The sequence below is a fragment of the Lepeophtheirus salmonis genome, chromosome Z (assembly GCF_016086655.4).
Source record: "Lepeophtheirus salmonis chromosome Z, UVic_Lsal_1.4, whole genome shotgun sequence".
In the NCBI taxonomy this organism is placed as follows: domain Eukaryota; kingdom Metazoa; phylum Arthropoda; class Copepoda; order Siphonostomatoida; family Caligidae; genus Lepeophtheirus; species Lepeophtheirus salmonis.
Genome location: NC_092584.1, coordinates 21,058,968 through 21,076,033, shown reverse-complemented (window position 1 = coordinate 21,076,033; position 17,066 = coordinate 21,058,968). Strand labels below are relative to the sequence as shown.

Sequence of the window (17,066 nt, the reverse complement as noted above, 5' to 3'; positions counted from 1 at the left end):
AACCCCTATAATAATTAAAAAATAAAATGTTCCAAGCCCTCGTTTTGCGCGGGGAACGTGAGGGTACCCTTGGATGGTACTAGTGGTTTTGAAGGATCCAGGGGTACACTTAATAACTTGTGCAATCTGAGAGCTTAACCTATTTTTTGATGTTAGAGGGGTTCCTCGGATGTATTGACCGTGATTTTTAGCAATCCCATACTACCCCCTGGTCAAGCCGAGGGTGGAGGCTATTGAACTCTATTTTAAGAGGGCCTAAGCTGTTTATACCACCTCCCCTCCTTACCAATCCTCTAGTTCCATTTCTTAGAAGATTGGATTGAATTCAAGAAATTGCAAGGAAATTTTATTGCAATAATATTATTATAATACTTGAAGCTACTCCCTTCGAGAATGGAACAAACATATATACTTAGAAACTTGTCTTAAATAATATAGAGATAATTATTTATAATGTGGTATTATTCATTATGAAGTTTGAACGAAATACGGGCAATTTTCTACGGGTAATTTTCCTAACTGGCAATTTTCACCTGGACAATCTTCCACTGACAATTTTCCCTACGTTATTTTCCTAGAATCGTTTATAAATACGATTTATATTAATTTGTTAGTTCCATTTAAAGGTTAAATATTTTTTTAAACTCAAGTAATGTCTTTCTGCTAGGAAGAATCAAAACTAAAAACAGAAATATAAGGTGTATTTTACGGCTCTCATTTATTATTATTATACAATGGTATGTAATTATTTATTCTTTTCTAAGTTATGAAAAATATTTATCAAGACACAAGAAACGACATTTAAATTGATCTTTGTAGATTTATAATTTTATTAAATATTTTAATGACAATTATTAAAAGTATATAAAACTGAGAAGACACCAATATAACACAGCCTAAACGGAAACAAAGGCGTTTTTGATGTAACAGATTTAAAATAGTCTTAAGACTGTTTTTAGCGTTACGAATAATTTTGGAATTGGATTTAGAATCGGTAGCAGGCATAACTAATAAAAACATCATACTGGGCATGCCACTAATAGTTTAAAAATTCCAAATCGATCTTTTTGAGTCACAACTGCTCCTTTCAGATGTTTAGCACCAATATCAAATTTAATTGTTACTAAACGGATCTGAATCAAACACAAAAAAAAAAGAAAATATAGTGAACTTTAACAATATAAAAGCTATATTCTTTGATGCATTTTCAATGTGTATGTTATAAAATACGAAAACAAATGTTTTTGACAGTTTAAAAAAACTACATTGATTGGGTTGTTTTGTAAGAATATGTTCAATGTAGATTATTTGTTGTTCATTTTTAAATTATTCTCTATTCATTTGTTATTCGGCAAATGCCGCTAATTAAGTTTTTTTTTGTTTAGTTACTACTTTTTTAGGATCTTTGACTGTATAATAATATAACGGGTGTTCCATTGAAATTTGAACACATTCTAATTCTATAGTTTACAAGGATTGAGTGATGGAAATTAATTCATATTCAAATATATTAAAGCATAAACAATTAGTTACAAAACAAAACAAATTTGAGTTTACTTCAAAGTCGAGAAAATGACAATTGTACTTGATTGACGAATTTCCATTTACATATTCCAAGTAGTTTGGCGTCTCCAGGATAACCGTCCACCCAGGGGAAGGCCTACAGTATCTGTCATCCAAACATCAAGGCCCTCAAAGCCCCTGTCAGCCAGCACTGGGACGTCATGATAACATTCAGCAACGGGTCCCAGACCTTCAACCGTTGCCCGGAAGCCATAATTGGGAATAAGGGCGGCAACATTAATGATTAAGAAAAACAAAAGTACACATCTACTGATAATATTATTTGAAATTCCATTGTTAATTGATAAATGGTATCTTGATGAAGTTTACAAATCAACTTGTTCAGATTTTAATGGACCACTCCGTATTATTTGTTTACCTTATTTTGAATAGAAAGATATATATTTCCTAAAAAGTTAACTACAGATAAAATATGTCTATCTAAGTAAGTTTTTACAGATCACACATATATCGCGTATAAGTTTCTTTTTTTAACTATAGAAACTTTTTTTTTTTTGAAACAAAACAATCTTAAAAAGAAAACGAAAAAAGGTTGGCGAAAAAAACAACATCAACAACCCCACCTAAAATACATAATAATAATACAAAAAAAATATCATCTGACAAATTAGTAAAAATATCTAATTAAAAATACAATTATAACACGCGTGATAAAAAGCGAAATTCATTCCGAGCAGCGTAGTCTATATTTTTGTGTAGTTTAATGTTTTCATAATTGGACCTTGCAATCATGTTTTGGAATTTTGCAATAGATTTGGATCCCATTCTGAACGGAAGAGCCATGTCGTTAAAACCATAAATTTTTCCTCTTGGGTGGGCACTCTCCCTACATAGTGAGTAAGTTGTTTAGCCATTATAAACCATATTCCTTCTTAATATTCACAGTCACGAAAAACTTGGGCGAGCGTTTTATTTTTTGTGCAGTCTTTGCAAGGCGTGTCTCTCTCTATATAATACACTCCAAAGGCGACCCGGTATCTCAAGTAGCACTGGTTAGGAGTGAGATATGGATCGAATGATGACCTCACATATTGTTTCTGGATCATTTTATCCATTATTTTGCATTTTAAAGTGTTGCAGAGATCCTTTGGAGGCTGTCTTTTTCTCACTCTCTACTTAATAGCTGCATTACTAATATTCAGTGCTACTCTTAGGTTAAGTTATTTTTTTGGGTTGGCTTGAAGATCCTTAAGAGGGAATCGCGTAGCATACTCACGATCGGATGGTTGATTATATCCTTGGTAATTACATCATTGATGGTGATAAGACCCAGCTCCTCTCTGATCTTATTAGGAAGACCTATTTTTACCTCTGGGCTTCACACTAAAGGGTCATTCCGTATTAATATACTAAAGAACGTTTTTTTAATTTAAAAAAAACAACAACTATATGTTAAGGGCATGTTCAGTGGTATTGTTCCGACCTCAAGAACGGAAGAAAGTAGCTATGTTAGAGATTGTGCAAGACTAAGGCAGTTCTAACTGTGAGATTTTACTATGTTGTAGTGTATTACTGCAATTTACTCGTCTTGTTTCAAATGTATTTTGTCTTTGCTAGAAAATTAATAAATAATCAATCGTATAACAAACTCCGTTTTATTGCGAAGTATACCTAGAATTTGCAAAAATCGTCATTTTAATTACTCTTAAACATTTTTCATTATAACAGTGTCTATATTTGAGATGAATACTATTACATTTTACAAAATATTTGTGATATTTTGGGCAATTTAATTAGTGCTTTAGAATGAAAAAATTCCAGTTAATAAGAAGAAAAAAAAGACTAACTTTATAATACTGTTATTTGAATATATATAGGTTAATGACAAAGTATGTAGTCTATTCATCTATTTTTATCAAATATGATATCAAAACGTGATGTCAAGTAATAAAATATTTATTGGAAACTTAATAAACGTTAAAAGATATACATAGAAATATTAAGGTATAAATGTTTTTCTTATAACGGCACCTTCTGTAAAAAAACATATAATATATTATATATGCTTTGGCAGCATTGAAAGTTCTGCTGCAAGCCAGTACTTAACAAAGTCGAGTATCCCACTTTCTGCTCCATGGCATTGTCATACAATCATCATCGGATTGTCAACTGTCAAATAGGAAGAAGATATCTCATTTGGCAGGAAGGTATATTCGAGAAAAATGATTGTTTCAGGGCCTACGCCTGGTGTATGATAGGAATCAATTGAATAAAAGTTTTGGAATTATTTTCAAAAAAATTGACGAAAAATAATTTCGTGTGTTTATTAAACTTTAATTTATGAATGATATAAAAAAAAGGAAAAAAAAAAAAAAAAAGAAAGCGTTTAAAGGCTGCAAATTGTTATATCTATGAGCTCATTTTGTCTTTCATAAAGTATTGGTTAATCCACACACAAAGTTATTTTTTGCCCATTTTTTAATAATCACTCGACTTTCTCGAACCAAACAACACCAGGAAGAAAGAAATAGACCAATATGGGTGAAAGCTCTTCCAAGGTTGTGCCTGGTTCCAGTTAAGCATTTTATCGATTCTTGGTTCGGTTCTTTCATTTGAACGATTTCGGTTAGTTCATTTAACGGTTTCAGTCTTGGTTTTTTCATTTAACAGTTTGGTCTCTGTTATTTCATTTCAAAGGTTTTGGTTTTAATTCAGCTTTATCGGTCTCGGTTCTTATTTTCTTTTTTTTTTTTTGACGACTCGAGTTAATAATATGCACTCAAACAAAGGCATCGTTAGAAAATTCGGGCCATGAAATTGTTTTTCATACAAACAGGGCCGCAGGGGGAGGGGGGTATGTGCAGGAAGATGGGTAATTAAATATTGCCTTCAGTCTACACATAAATAGTACAAATGCTTCTTTTAAAAAGGGCCTCATCTAAAAATATATCAGTGTAGGGGTCCTTAGTATATGAAAGTTTGGGAAATCCTGGCTTATGAAATCTTCGACAAGCATAGCAGCGGACTTGGATCTATAATCTAACCTACCCCTCTTTCTTTTATTTACACCGTCTAGTTTCTCAAAATTTCCAGATCCATGAGTGCCCTTAGCTATTTAGAACTCAGATACAACTGTATCACCATGGAGAAGTAAAAAATCATTAGACAACGCAGTAATTGCACAAAAAAAAAAAAAACTTAAAAAATTGACTTTTTGATTAAGTTAATTTATTTTCTTTATTATAAATTTTATTTTCCCTATATATTATATATAGGAACAGAAGCACAATAACCAAGACAGACACGCAACATATTGCAGTCTCGGTTCGAATTTGTCGGTTCCAATTCTAGTGGTTCAAGAACCGGAATCACTAGAACGATAAGAGCACAACCTTGTTAGAAGAAAGTGGCACCTTTTTAAAAAATGTATACATTATAAAGCCAAAAATCAGATTGGACGCTGCCTACACTTGCTGGCAGAGGATGGATGCAATGTTCCACTCTGTGATGAAGACTAAGTTCCCGTCTAAGATCATGGCGGTTTTAAAATTCATTAGTGACGGGATATTATGCCGGCTCTCATTTTTGACAACAATATCAAGCTGACCTCCTCAGAAGAAGAACTCTTAAGAATGTTGTGATGCCGTGACTGAAACCCAAATACTTTCCCAATACATTGTGCATATGGATTCAATACTCAGAGCAGGATCCAGGTTAACAAAACTGGTCAGCCTTTATGCCCCGTTTAGAGTTGGTGATCAATGCCAAGGGTGGCTGTATTGAATAATACAACAACAAAATATTTAATTAAAATTTTTCTCTTAAAATGCAATCTAATATTATTTGAACTTACTTAATAATATTGCCAGGATATTTCTGCACACCCCTATACAAACCAAGTGATTTCACGTGTAATTTTATTTCAATAACTAATACCACGGCATAACATCATGTCTTTTAATTGAAGGGGAGTAGAGAGCAAAGTATATTTTAGAGAGGACTTTTGACTCTGTTGTTACTAAATAACAAGTAAATACAATAATGATTACGCAATTCTAAAATATCTGCTGACGGATTGAATTGTTTTGTTAATTAAGCTTTAAAGTCTTGATGTCAAGTTTTTGAAGAATAACAAAAAAATATAATTTGATATAAAATAGCGAAATAAAATGTACAGGAAGAGAAAACATTTATCGCTTGATCATGTGTAGTTTATTCATGTAATGTATATTTATCTAGATAGTGATTGTTTTGATGCTTTTAATAGCCAAGGCTGTTGTTACACATACTTTGTCCTTAAGTATATTTTTTAAGGAAACAATAACAATTGAAGTGAATATGAATAAAAAGGAAGGGATGGAGTGCTCTCATGAGACAAACAGATGTACATTGTTCATACTCCATTTTTGATTGCTTCAAAAACGGATCATATTTGTGTTATCTGTAAACACAAAAGTAAGCTAGAATTATTGTCAACTTCTTTAAAAAAATCATTCAAACTAACCGTTTGAAGGTCCAAAAACATTCCTTCAAGGAGTGAAGGCTCATTATTAAAATGAAATAATTAGGAATTGATAGATTCTTTTTGAAAGTCCATTTCGGAGTTTAAAGCTCTAAACTTTAGTTAATTTCTTTTGGTATCTTAAACGGTTCTAGAAATTTGAATACAATGCCTATAAATAGTGCCCAGAATATGTTAATCAAATATTGGGCTGTAATTTAATTTGATTTAAAAAAACAAAAAATCAATTTTGGTTCATGATTTTTTTTTTGTGTTCACGTTCCACAAATTTATGTATATTCATTGGAACATTTGGGATTTTGTATATTCTGTAACATATACTCTAAGCTTGGTAATACAAGTGCTCAAGAGTATTGATTTAAATGTCAAATCCTAATTATGCGATTGAAGGGTCTATGGTTCTATCATTTGCGTGTATATTTCAATGTTGCGTAGAAAATCATAGACTAGTATGAAACCATTTTAATTTTTGTTGGACAGAAATATAAACAGACATTCGGTCCGGATCGATCCTATAGAAAAAAATTGTTCGAGATCAGTCACAAAAAAAAAGTTGGTTTTGATTGGGCTTATTTCAATGTGGAGTCCAATCGTTCTAGAAAAATCATTTAATACTAATTTTGAATATTGTCGTTTTTTTAACAACCCCAGAGATATTTATCTATTTTTTAATCTTGTAATTCTACTGAATGTTTAATATATTTTTACACGTTGAAAAATCCTTTTATTAAAAAATATAAATCGATATGAAGTACATCTGAACTAATGCCCATTATCAATTATTTGCATGATTCTGAACATTAGATTTAAAAATAGTTTAATTCTGGAATCCCTATTAATAATACTCAATTTGTTGTTAAATTTCATCTAGTTTTTCTAAAGTTTAAAAAAGGCGTGGCTATATGTAATGATCTATTTGGGATTTTGTATTAAGGTAAATCCCTTGTAGATATAATAGGGATATTTTCAATCTGTTGAGTTAGTTTGAAGCTTTTCAAGTGTTTGAATCTTTTCATCTAAGGCTCTGAATCTATTAGGAGACAAAGTTTTTCTTGTTTTTCTGTTGTTAGAAATTTAGGATTAAAAAAAACCCCTCTGAAATTTACTTAACAATATTTAATTATTTTTTAAAAATTCGGAAGAGTTTTTTTAATGTTGTCTGAACTATTTTTTCCCGGGAATCCTTAAGGATCCATTATTTTGCAAACCCTATTTAATAAAGAATCGAAAAAAATATATATACCTTTTTACAAAGAAATTATGTTCAGTGCTGATAATTGGTGGAGTTCATCCCCCCCAAATTATGAAAATTAGTAACGCTTCTGCTGATGTGTATGAAAAATTGGAGAAATTACCTCTCCAATACCCTGTTCAGGGTAAAAAGGCTCTTGATGTCAGAGTAATAATATACATTATCTTCTAAATATATTATTATATACTATAGACAGAGTATTTATTTCAAAAACAAAGACATACTTTAGACATAAAATGATTATAATTAAAAGTTATTCAAAACTCTGAATTACGTACCTAGTGCTAAGTTTCAATTTGAGCAGACTAGGTTCCTATGCTCTGGAGAGAAAGTTTGTTTTTGCGCAAATAAGTTGATTTTTTTATAACCCAAGATCGATTCCACGTGTCTCAAAGGTTTTTTTAAAGCTGTGGGTTGCCGATTCGAAAATGCATAGACAAAGTTAATAATCCAAAAACGAATTATTCTCTGAACACTAGAACGACGGATGGTAACGACCCCTTTAAACCATGCAGATATCAAAGATGATACTCATTTATTTTTTAATATTTGTAATTATGTTTCATTTTGCAATTAATGATGGAACTATGATTTCCTTCAAAATGTTTTTCTGTCAGAAAAACTGGTAGGGCTATCTCTAATTCCTATTTGTCCCAGATTGTGTTATTCTTACCGACATACATTGACTCTCTTAATAAGTTGGTTGGGTTATGTTTTTAGAGGGCTAGAATTGGTCACTTGATTGCATCCTGTCATCCAATATTAATTTACCAATTAGTTTTCCATATGTACATATATCATTTTGCAAAACTAATAATAGTATTCAACAAAAATCATCAGTGACAGGCCTGTCAAAAACTTCAAAATAGAAATCAAAAGAACTGGATTGATGTGGTTGGACATATCATTAATCTTGATCTAATTGAAAATTAGAATAGAATAAGAATGGATAGTTCAGGAAAATCGTTGCTAATATTTATATAAGGAAGGTACAAAATTCTTTTCAAAAGCTATACATTCATGCCTGAACTTTCTTGAACCTTTTATGAGCCACAATTGGGGGACAAAAACATTATTTGAAATGATTGGATAGCAAATATGATCCACACATCTGTCTAGGTAGTTTTCAATATATCAACAAAATAATTAATTATTTTGAACTTTTGCGAGAACTTTTGAACAAATACAATTAAGAAATTTCTCACAAATTTTCATTTATCCCTATTAGGTATCAAAAATGATACCCTCGTCGTTCTAGTGTTTGGATAATGGGAGAACGTATATTGAGTACGAATTAAAAAAGGGAATGGGGAAGAGGATTAGTTAATTAGTCTTTTCTATGGTTAAAGGAGTAATATCTTTTTAATTATAATAGTGGCTGAAGGGAGGAAAGAACTTTTAACATTGTCTAGTGACAAGTTTTACAAAATTCTGGAGTTATTTAAAACATAATAAAATAATTTGAAGCAAAATGTATAATACGGGTACGGCCAAGTAATTATATATAATAACTAGAAGAATAAGCATGAAATGTAATGAAAAATGAAGGACTTGTTTGTGGAAACTGTCCTCTATTTACTGAGAGTTACAATATCCCCAATCTCTTCTCACGGAGTGAGTTTATAACTTTGATAAAATTAATACATCAAAATTCAAATTATATCAGTGAAAGGAAGATCAATAAAACTGCATTATAATAAAAGCAATGCTCAAAGATAAATGGGCACAATTTTTTTTTTTTTTGTAACAATCTGCATTATATTTGTAACACATGCATATATAGAATATATGTAAGGCTGCAGTTCTTTTGATTTTTGAGAAAAAATGGACTATTGCAACTCTCCTTGGGCTCTCTTAATTGTTTTAAAGATCCAAATGAAATGAAAACATTAACGTGTGGTTAATTATTAGCATAGTAGATTATACAATAAATAAATAAAATTATTTATATTGTATCTCTCAACCTTTTTATACATACTATATGTTATAAAGCCCCCGATCTATTTGTATTTTGCTGAATCCTTTCCAATTGTTGCAGAATCTTTCTTCTCGTGAAAGAAAATTGTTCTGGGTTGAACAAGAGTTAATCAGTGTGCGTTCAAAACATTAATAACAAGGAGGAATAAATAAATCGACAGCTGATGGATGAATACGGTGTCTGTATGTTTAAGGGGAAGTTTTAGTGATGAGGCGTGGGAATGTATTTGTTTGTACAAGTTATACTCAATGTCTATACAAATTCATAATGATTGAACACTAATTTTTTTTGTAGACTTGAATTGACGCTCTCTTTTTCTACTATTTCTTCCTCGTTTGCTAAGAAAACAAGCTTAAACTATGCTGCTTTTCTATTAACGTCTCCCTCTCACACTCTCCAATACTGTACTACAACTTACTTGAGTAGTAGTAGAAGTTGTTAAAGAAGGCAAAAAAAATCCCTTTTGAACACCTATTTAATACGAGGAATGAGGCACACATAATTCATTCTCACATTAGAGACGATTAAAGATACAAATGTTCATTACTAAGAATTACAACAATATCACTTCAAACTATTTCCTTGTGCCCAATACTTCAACAACAAGAACAAAATTTTGAAGAAAAGAAAAGTTTTTTGTTTCATAGCAAAAAAAGTAGACGAAAGCCATTTTCACAGTATTAATATATCTTCATACAAGAGAAGAAGTTTACTCGCAACCTCTTGCTCCTGACATATTTATATATATATATATTTATACTAAGCACCAATAATAGTTACCAGCATGTCCATGAAAGTTGTAACCACAATTATCACAACTCTACTCGTCCTTACGACTCTTCTTCTCTCGAATCAAGTGACCCAAGCTTATCCCTCCTACCTATGCCGAGCTGATGCAAAGGACGTAGACGTATCTAAATGCGAATTTGGTTGGTACTACGATCTCTGCGATGTGAAAACTTGTGCAAAAGGACCTCGAGATCATTGTGGAGGACGACATAATCGCTATGGAGTTTGTGGAGAGGGGCTCATGTGCTCTAATTGTAATCGATGCCAAGGTTGCTCCTTACATACATTTGAATGTTTTCATGATAATTTTTGCTATTCACGAGCTCGATAAAAGATCAGTTTTCGATGTATATATACTTCAAAATGTATTAATATATTTATATTTTCCTTTCTTCATGTATTTATCCTTATACCCCAGCCTTGCCCTTTGACCTCCAGACTGACATCATGGGCTTTTGTTTCGATCTACTTTTGATGGTTTTAATTTAATTTGCAATTTTTTTCTTCAGTATTATATAAAATGATTTGTAAACGTATCATTTTTGAATTTTCTGCAAAAAAAAAAAAAATCATTTTACATTTTTTTTTTTTTAAATAAGTAAACAAGACATAGACCGAATTTCTCCAAAATTATTTATTTATTATTGTTTCATATATTCTTTCAAATATTTATGTTCATAAATTTATGAATTAATAAATAAATATCAAAAATTATGATTAAAAAAAAATTATTTTTTCGATTAGATTCTAAAACCAAAAATACTTCAATATCTCACTGGATTCGATCAGTCCGGAGTTTGTTAGATCAGTTGTGCAGTTAGGGTTTGAAATTTGGGAATTGAGGATTCAAGGTGTCACTCATTAACTATGTAAACCTAGGGTATCCCCCGTCCCTTCTTTTGGCAGCGCCATGCTTTAGATACACGCACAAAGAGTACTATGTTCGTTCGTAGCTTTGATAATCAATTATAACGGCGGAACCAACTACCTTAAAATCTAAAGGTATTGCTCATATATTATTTAATAGATATAAAAAGCCCTAACTATATAAGTCGAAATTAATTAATATTTGAAAAAGATATGATTTAGTTACATCATATTATTCCTGACCAAAAAAGAGTTGTTTTTCATAGAATCAATAATATATGTCAAAACTGTTTACAAAATCTATTACTTCTTAGAATATAATACCGGTTATAAAACTTTTTTATTTTCCTCGTAAACAAGTCGTAATGATTATTGTATATAATGTACTTGGAGTAAATACTCAATTACCATTAACTAGCAGAGTACCATTAACCAATAATGTAATTTTGAATGTCTATAGATAAAATAAACATCAGTTCGTAGGGAGATATACTTCTTTAGAAATAGTCTATATTTGTCTTTGGCAATGAGTGAGGATTCTAACTAAACTTTTTAAAGTTATGTTCAAACTAAATGTAGGTACATTCTCAAAACAATATTTGAAGGGATTATGATAGTTAAACTGTAATTAAATATATACAGTATGAAATAAGGAACAGGCTTAGATCGCAATATATAGCCAATGTTTATGAAAGTGTGCTTATCAAATTCATCCCCTAAAACTCTGCAAAAGTCCTACAGATACCCTCCAAATACGAACTCCGTTTATCCTTTATTGTGTGCTCCGTGCCAGACGCATGCCCAATGAGACTATTCAGTTTATGAAGTTGCTCCAATTAGGCGTTGGAGATATTGCTAAAGCTTTTAAGGAGCTGGACACTTTCAGGGAAGACTCACGAACGTTTTGAGAGAAAAAAACAATAAAAAAACTCCCAACTTCTTGAAGCAAAGGAAATGTTGACTCTTTGCAGGTTTACATTCTCGAGTCAGTGACCAAAATGGACAATGAATTCTTCATCAAAACTTGTGTCAGGTTCTGGGACAAGTTGGAGTATGTGGTTGCAGCGTGAGGTGGTTAGTTTGACTTCAATATGGACCCCGTCATGTAAGAACAAAATATTTGTATCAAGCTTAATTAGTTTTGGGGAAATTATTATAGCATACATTATTCTTCAATTTCCCGGATTTAAAATCTTCGCCCTGCGTAAATAAGTGATCTTATGTAAATGGAAGCATCCTATCTTAATATTTTGATCATATATAGATTTAGAAAGCTTTAGTGTAGAGTCCCTTTAATATAATAAATATATATTTTGATAGTGATTGGCATGCTATTGCACAATATCATGCTAACACGCCTGACACGTATTGCAGTGCATCAATAGGCATTATTAAAGAAACTTGTTTTTATTTACAGACATACCTACATCAACAAAAATATTTCTGTATATAACAAGTAAAAAAATTGACAAATACATTCATATAAATTCACTTAATCAAAGAATGAACAAACCCGTCTTTAATATAACTACATACATGACAGTGTACATCATAATTTTGTTGTTGTAAATTATTTAAAGACTTTTGAAATCAAGCATACTGTGAGAGACTTCTTCATTCAGTCAGGGAAAAACAAAATGTCATAAAGTTGTAAAGAAAGAATGTTGAATCAGTTGATCACTTGTTCGTCAAGTGCTCATTTTTTATTCAACAAAAATATTATATACTACATCAAAATACATTTGTAAGAATATGAACATTTAGCAAACAGATAAACTAATTTGTGCAAGTTGTCCTTAAATAAAATTTATTATGAAGTTGTTATTTAGATTTAAAAAAATTTTTATATATTAATTTAAACGACTATATCTATTAATAATGTTAGTATCTATTAATAGATGTACAAAAATAAACGTTCTGTAGTAAACATTTCAGTCAGTTGTATATTTTTATAAAATAAATGTCTTACTGAGAATTTTTTTTTTTTTTTCAATTCGTACTGTTGAGTTTGTAAAAAAAAAAAAAAGTTTCAAATAATGGCAATCCTTGTAACACGTTAAAATGAAAAGAAACAACTTATCCCAATGTAAAGAATATATTTTTTTTTCTCAAAATATAATGATGAAAATATATATTTTGATATAAAAATTAAATACTAAATTTTTCTGTTAAAAATTTCAAAAATTCATAGTTCTTTAGAGGAAATTAAATTTTTTGGAAAAAAATATTTGAAAAATTAAATATAATTTCAAATATTAAATTTAAAAAAAAATAGATATAAAATTTTTTTGATAACAAACAAAACTTCTTTAATATGGGGGAAGGGGATTCATTGCTTCTAGCCAAGACCCTGAGGATACACCTATCCTTGCATGATCTTCAATTAATCATATATTTGTAAGTAAATATATCTAAATAACTTTCTTTTTCATAAAGATGATTGCCACGGTGATTGCATAGCAATCAAAATAGAGGTGGAGCTGGTGTAGTCACGAGCCCAAAAGTCCACCGTCTGAACCTCATTTTAAAAAAGTCCAAAAACCCCGTGGGTCGTCCTTCCAGCCCAACATTTTGTAATTGTTATAAATAATTATTTTGCAACTAATCTATGACATCATTTCCGATTTCCAATTCCTGTGCTGCTCCTCAAATGAGTGTCCAGTTTCTAGAGGATAACATCAAGAAGGAGTGGACCAAGCTTGAGTTTGACCACATACTCAAGGATTGCAAGGGATTTAGGCCACTTATTGTGGTTATTATCCGCCCTGAGAGCTCAAATATTGAATACAAGTTATACACAGCACTATTTTTATTAAATCCTCATCAAACCTTTTGCTGAAATTTCATTCCATAAAAAATAATAAAATGTCTACCAATAAATAAAATCAACCATGTGTTATGTCAATAAAATACGCTTACACTATTTGACAGCAAAAGCTTCTCAAATCCAATCGTAATAGGGGGGGTAACTAGGGAGTTCGATGTCGAATCAATCCCGATTTCTAAACTCAAGAGGATTTTATTTCCACTCTATTTGAGTTTTATTGCTTCTTTCTTCTTTTCCTATATTAATAGTCCAATAAAAAATATACCACTCCTATAAAACTTATAAAAAAATAGCATTATCCAAAAATATTTCGATACTCTTATCTCAAACGCTATAAAGTGGGTATATAAAAAGGTCTTTAATTTAATTTCAAATTAATGTTCAGACTTTCAGCTATTAAATTATATATATTTTTACACATTCATAAAGTATTTTTATTAGAGCTTTGAGTCATTAAAGAAAAAAAAATCAATTTTCTTATTCAAACAAAGGTAAGCTGAATTCGAAATTTAGGACTATAAAAAATGCTTTGGAGTTTTTTAATATTATGCGTTTAATTTATGACATCTTGTATTTCTATGTTTAACATAAAGCCATTAAAAAAAGCTGTGAAACTGATCTGTTGGGATGTTCAGATAATCCATAAAAATTGAGGTAAATAAGCAAATGAGAATGCAGAAAAAACAAATAAAATGCAAATAGAATGCAAATAAAAAAAGCAAAAAAGGCAAATATATATAATAAAAAGTGTTTACTTTGGTTTTAAATATTTTTATTAAATCATAACAAGCTCCTATTCCACTGCATGATCATCTCACCCTCAGGATGTCCACCGTTATTCTATTTCTCTTATCGGTGAGGAGGTCCTTGAAAATGCTAAATCCTCTTTCACAGTCTATTTATGTCTTTCACGCCAAACACATTCTCACTATCAAGCACTAAACCAATAGCTCTCAATATGCTCAATTCTTTTTTGAGAATTTCATCCAGATTGCGTACAAATTTGGGGATGGTTAGATTTTCGCTGACCTTACTTTAGCTGAGTGATGTTCTCCTTTAGGACCTTGAAGTTTTTCTTTATTAAGTCAAGGTCTTGGGCATTGGAGGCAAATGAACTGTACAACCCTTGTACTTGCCTTGCTGGCAAGATAGATAGGATAAACGAGAGTGGGGAACCTAAAAGACAGATATCTCTTGTTTTGGAGGGGAAGACTTTGAGAATTTGTAATCAGGGCTGTTACTATGGAAGGATTGCACTTATGGATATTGTCTACCGAAAATGCAAATATATTTTTTTAAATATAGTTTGGACATTACTTCTTATAAGTGTTATATTTTACAATAATATACACTTCTTAAAATGAAAAAAAATAAAAATCTCGTGTTCCAAGAAATGTACTAATAACGAATGGATAAAATTTTATGAAAAAAAAAATATTTTTACTATACACTAATATAGTCGGTCTTATTTAATACTGAAGACTATAGTCTTGTCTTATTCATTCTTGGTCCAGTTCAGTTCAGTACTGCATATGAGTACTAAAAATTAAAAAGTTCGGTCCTTTATGATGTCACTCAACTTTATTAATTTAAAAAAAAAAGTTAGTTATAGTAATTACATTCCTAAGGACCGGTCAATAGTAAAAGAAGATCAAACCCATATAAAAAAGACTTAAAGGTTGGGGGGGGAGATGATAACTATCAATTTCCAAAAAAAAAAAGAAAAAAAAGAATAATATTTATTATCATTGCCATTGATAACTTGTCGGATCCTTCTTCAACCATAATGAAGATTGAAGAAACATACTAAGATTAAGAATACTGATTTTGGTAAATATAAATCAATTCTTTCAAATGATTTATTTATTATCATTGCCATTGATCACTTATTTAATATACGTTCCACCTTTTTCTCTAAGTACAATATTTCTTTTTTTTTTTGATCGATTTTCATATCAATAACCCATACCTCAAAATAAAAATTGAGACACGGAAAATCACGTATAATCAAACTTACCCTCTAAAGCCCAGGAGTCTGGTCCTACCAGAATTAAAAATAACCTTACGTTCGTATCTCAAAATCTGAACAACTTTTATTCCGTGTCCACAGTATGTATCTTTCTCTCTTCTTGAAATAAATTCATATTTATTCCGTGTTTTCCTGTGCTGGACGTACATTCATTACACATAAATTATTTTTATATTATGTAGTATATAAAATATTCAAACTTTACGCACATATAGTGTTTTCTCTGCCCTTATTTAAAAACCGAGGACTCCAGTCCCGTCCGGTTCATTCTCTGTCCGTTTAAGTTCAGTCCTGCATAAGAGTCGTAAAAACTTTTAAAGTTTAGTCAAACTTTATCTATTATATTTTTTATTTTTTACTTAGAGAATTAACTTAATTGCTCTGATGGACTGATAGGATATAGACCCTAAGTCTGTACTCGACCGAATAAATTTGGACTGACGCACCAATGCTCACATAAAAAAAATCAATCTCTTAATGAACATATCAATATGTAGCTAGAAGTAGTATACCATTTAAACCATTTGTTGAAGAAATCTTTACCATATATTCGGAAATAGTGGAGTTATTTGTAATAGTTTATTTCTATTACATCATGGTCACTGTTTCTGATTCATTGAAAAAAAGTCAACACTACATATTATAAATAAAACAATCACAAAAAGGAAAAAAAAAAACCACATCAAAAAAAAAAACATATTTAAAAATAGGATTTGAAATATTAGTGAAACAATTATTTAAAAAATCAAAATAAAAAAACAATCACATCACTTTTGTTTAAAAACTGACATTTCTTTAGAGGAGTATATGCTTTAATTATTTATTTTATTAATTTTTTCAAAATTGGAACTTGCAATCATGTTTTGCAATTGATTTGGATCCAAGTCTGAAGGGAAGAGCCACAGCGTTAAAACCATCCGTTAAATAATGTGGCATTCTATTGTGATTTCAAAAGATAATTAGTTGATCCTTTTTCGAAAGTGCAAAACTATAGAAAAAACACTCTTCTTTTATTTATTTCTAGTTTGATCATATATTTTTTGTAGTATAATAGTTATAAAATGAATGTGGAATTGAATAAAAACAACCTTGTAAATAAAATGGAGACTCAGTGGAGCGGAAACCCTCTGCCTCAAATTAAATTGTGTTATGGATCTCAATTCGTTCAAAAGTTATGGTCGACTAAGTATTTTTTACATTTTGTGTTATCTGTTACCTTTGACCTTGACATCTTAAACTTTAATTGTCTTTTACTGTGACCGTACCTATTGTACCTTC

The 17,066-nt window shown here is 30.5% G+C and overlaps 1 protein-coding gene and 1 long non-coding RNA gene across 2 annotated transcripts; one reads left to right on the top strand and one right to left on the bottom strand.

The window, feature by feature from the left end:
* Positions 1 to 5,423: 5,423 nt before the first annotated feature.
* On the bottom strand, positions 5,424 to 9,679 carry LOC121130374 (uncharacterized). The gene is made up of 3 exons (XR_011783856.1): positions 7,577 to 9,679; positions 6,029 to 6,558; positions 5,424 to 5,965 (listed from the first exon to the last, which is right to left on the bottom strand). It is a non-coding gene; the product is annotated as an uncharacterized lncRNA (long non-coding RNA).
* Positions 9,680 to 9,778: 99 nt separating this feature from the next.
* On the top strand, positions 9,779 to 10,456 carry LOC121130373 (neuroparsin-A). Its single transcript, XM_040726123.2, has one exon. It carries the CDS (start codon positions 10,061 to 10,063, stop codon positions 10,394 to 10,396), a length of 336 nt encoding a protein of 111 aa, XP_040582057.1. The 5' UTR covers positions 9,779 to 10,060; the 3' UTR covers positions 10,397 to 10,456.
* Positions 10,457 to 17,066: the final 6,610 nt, after the last annotated feature.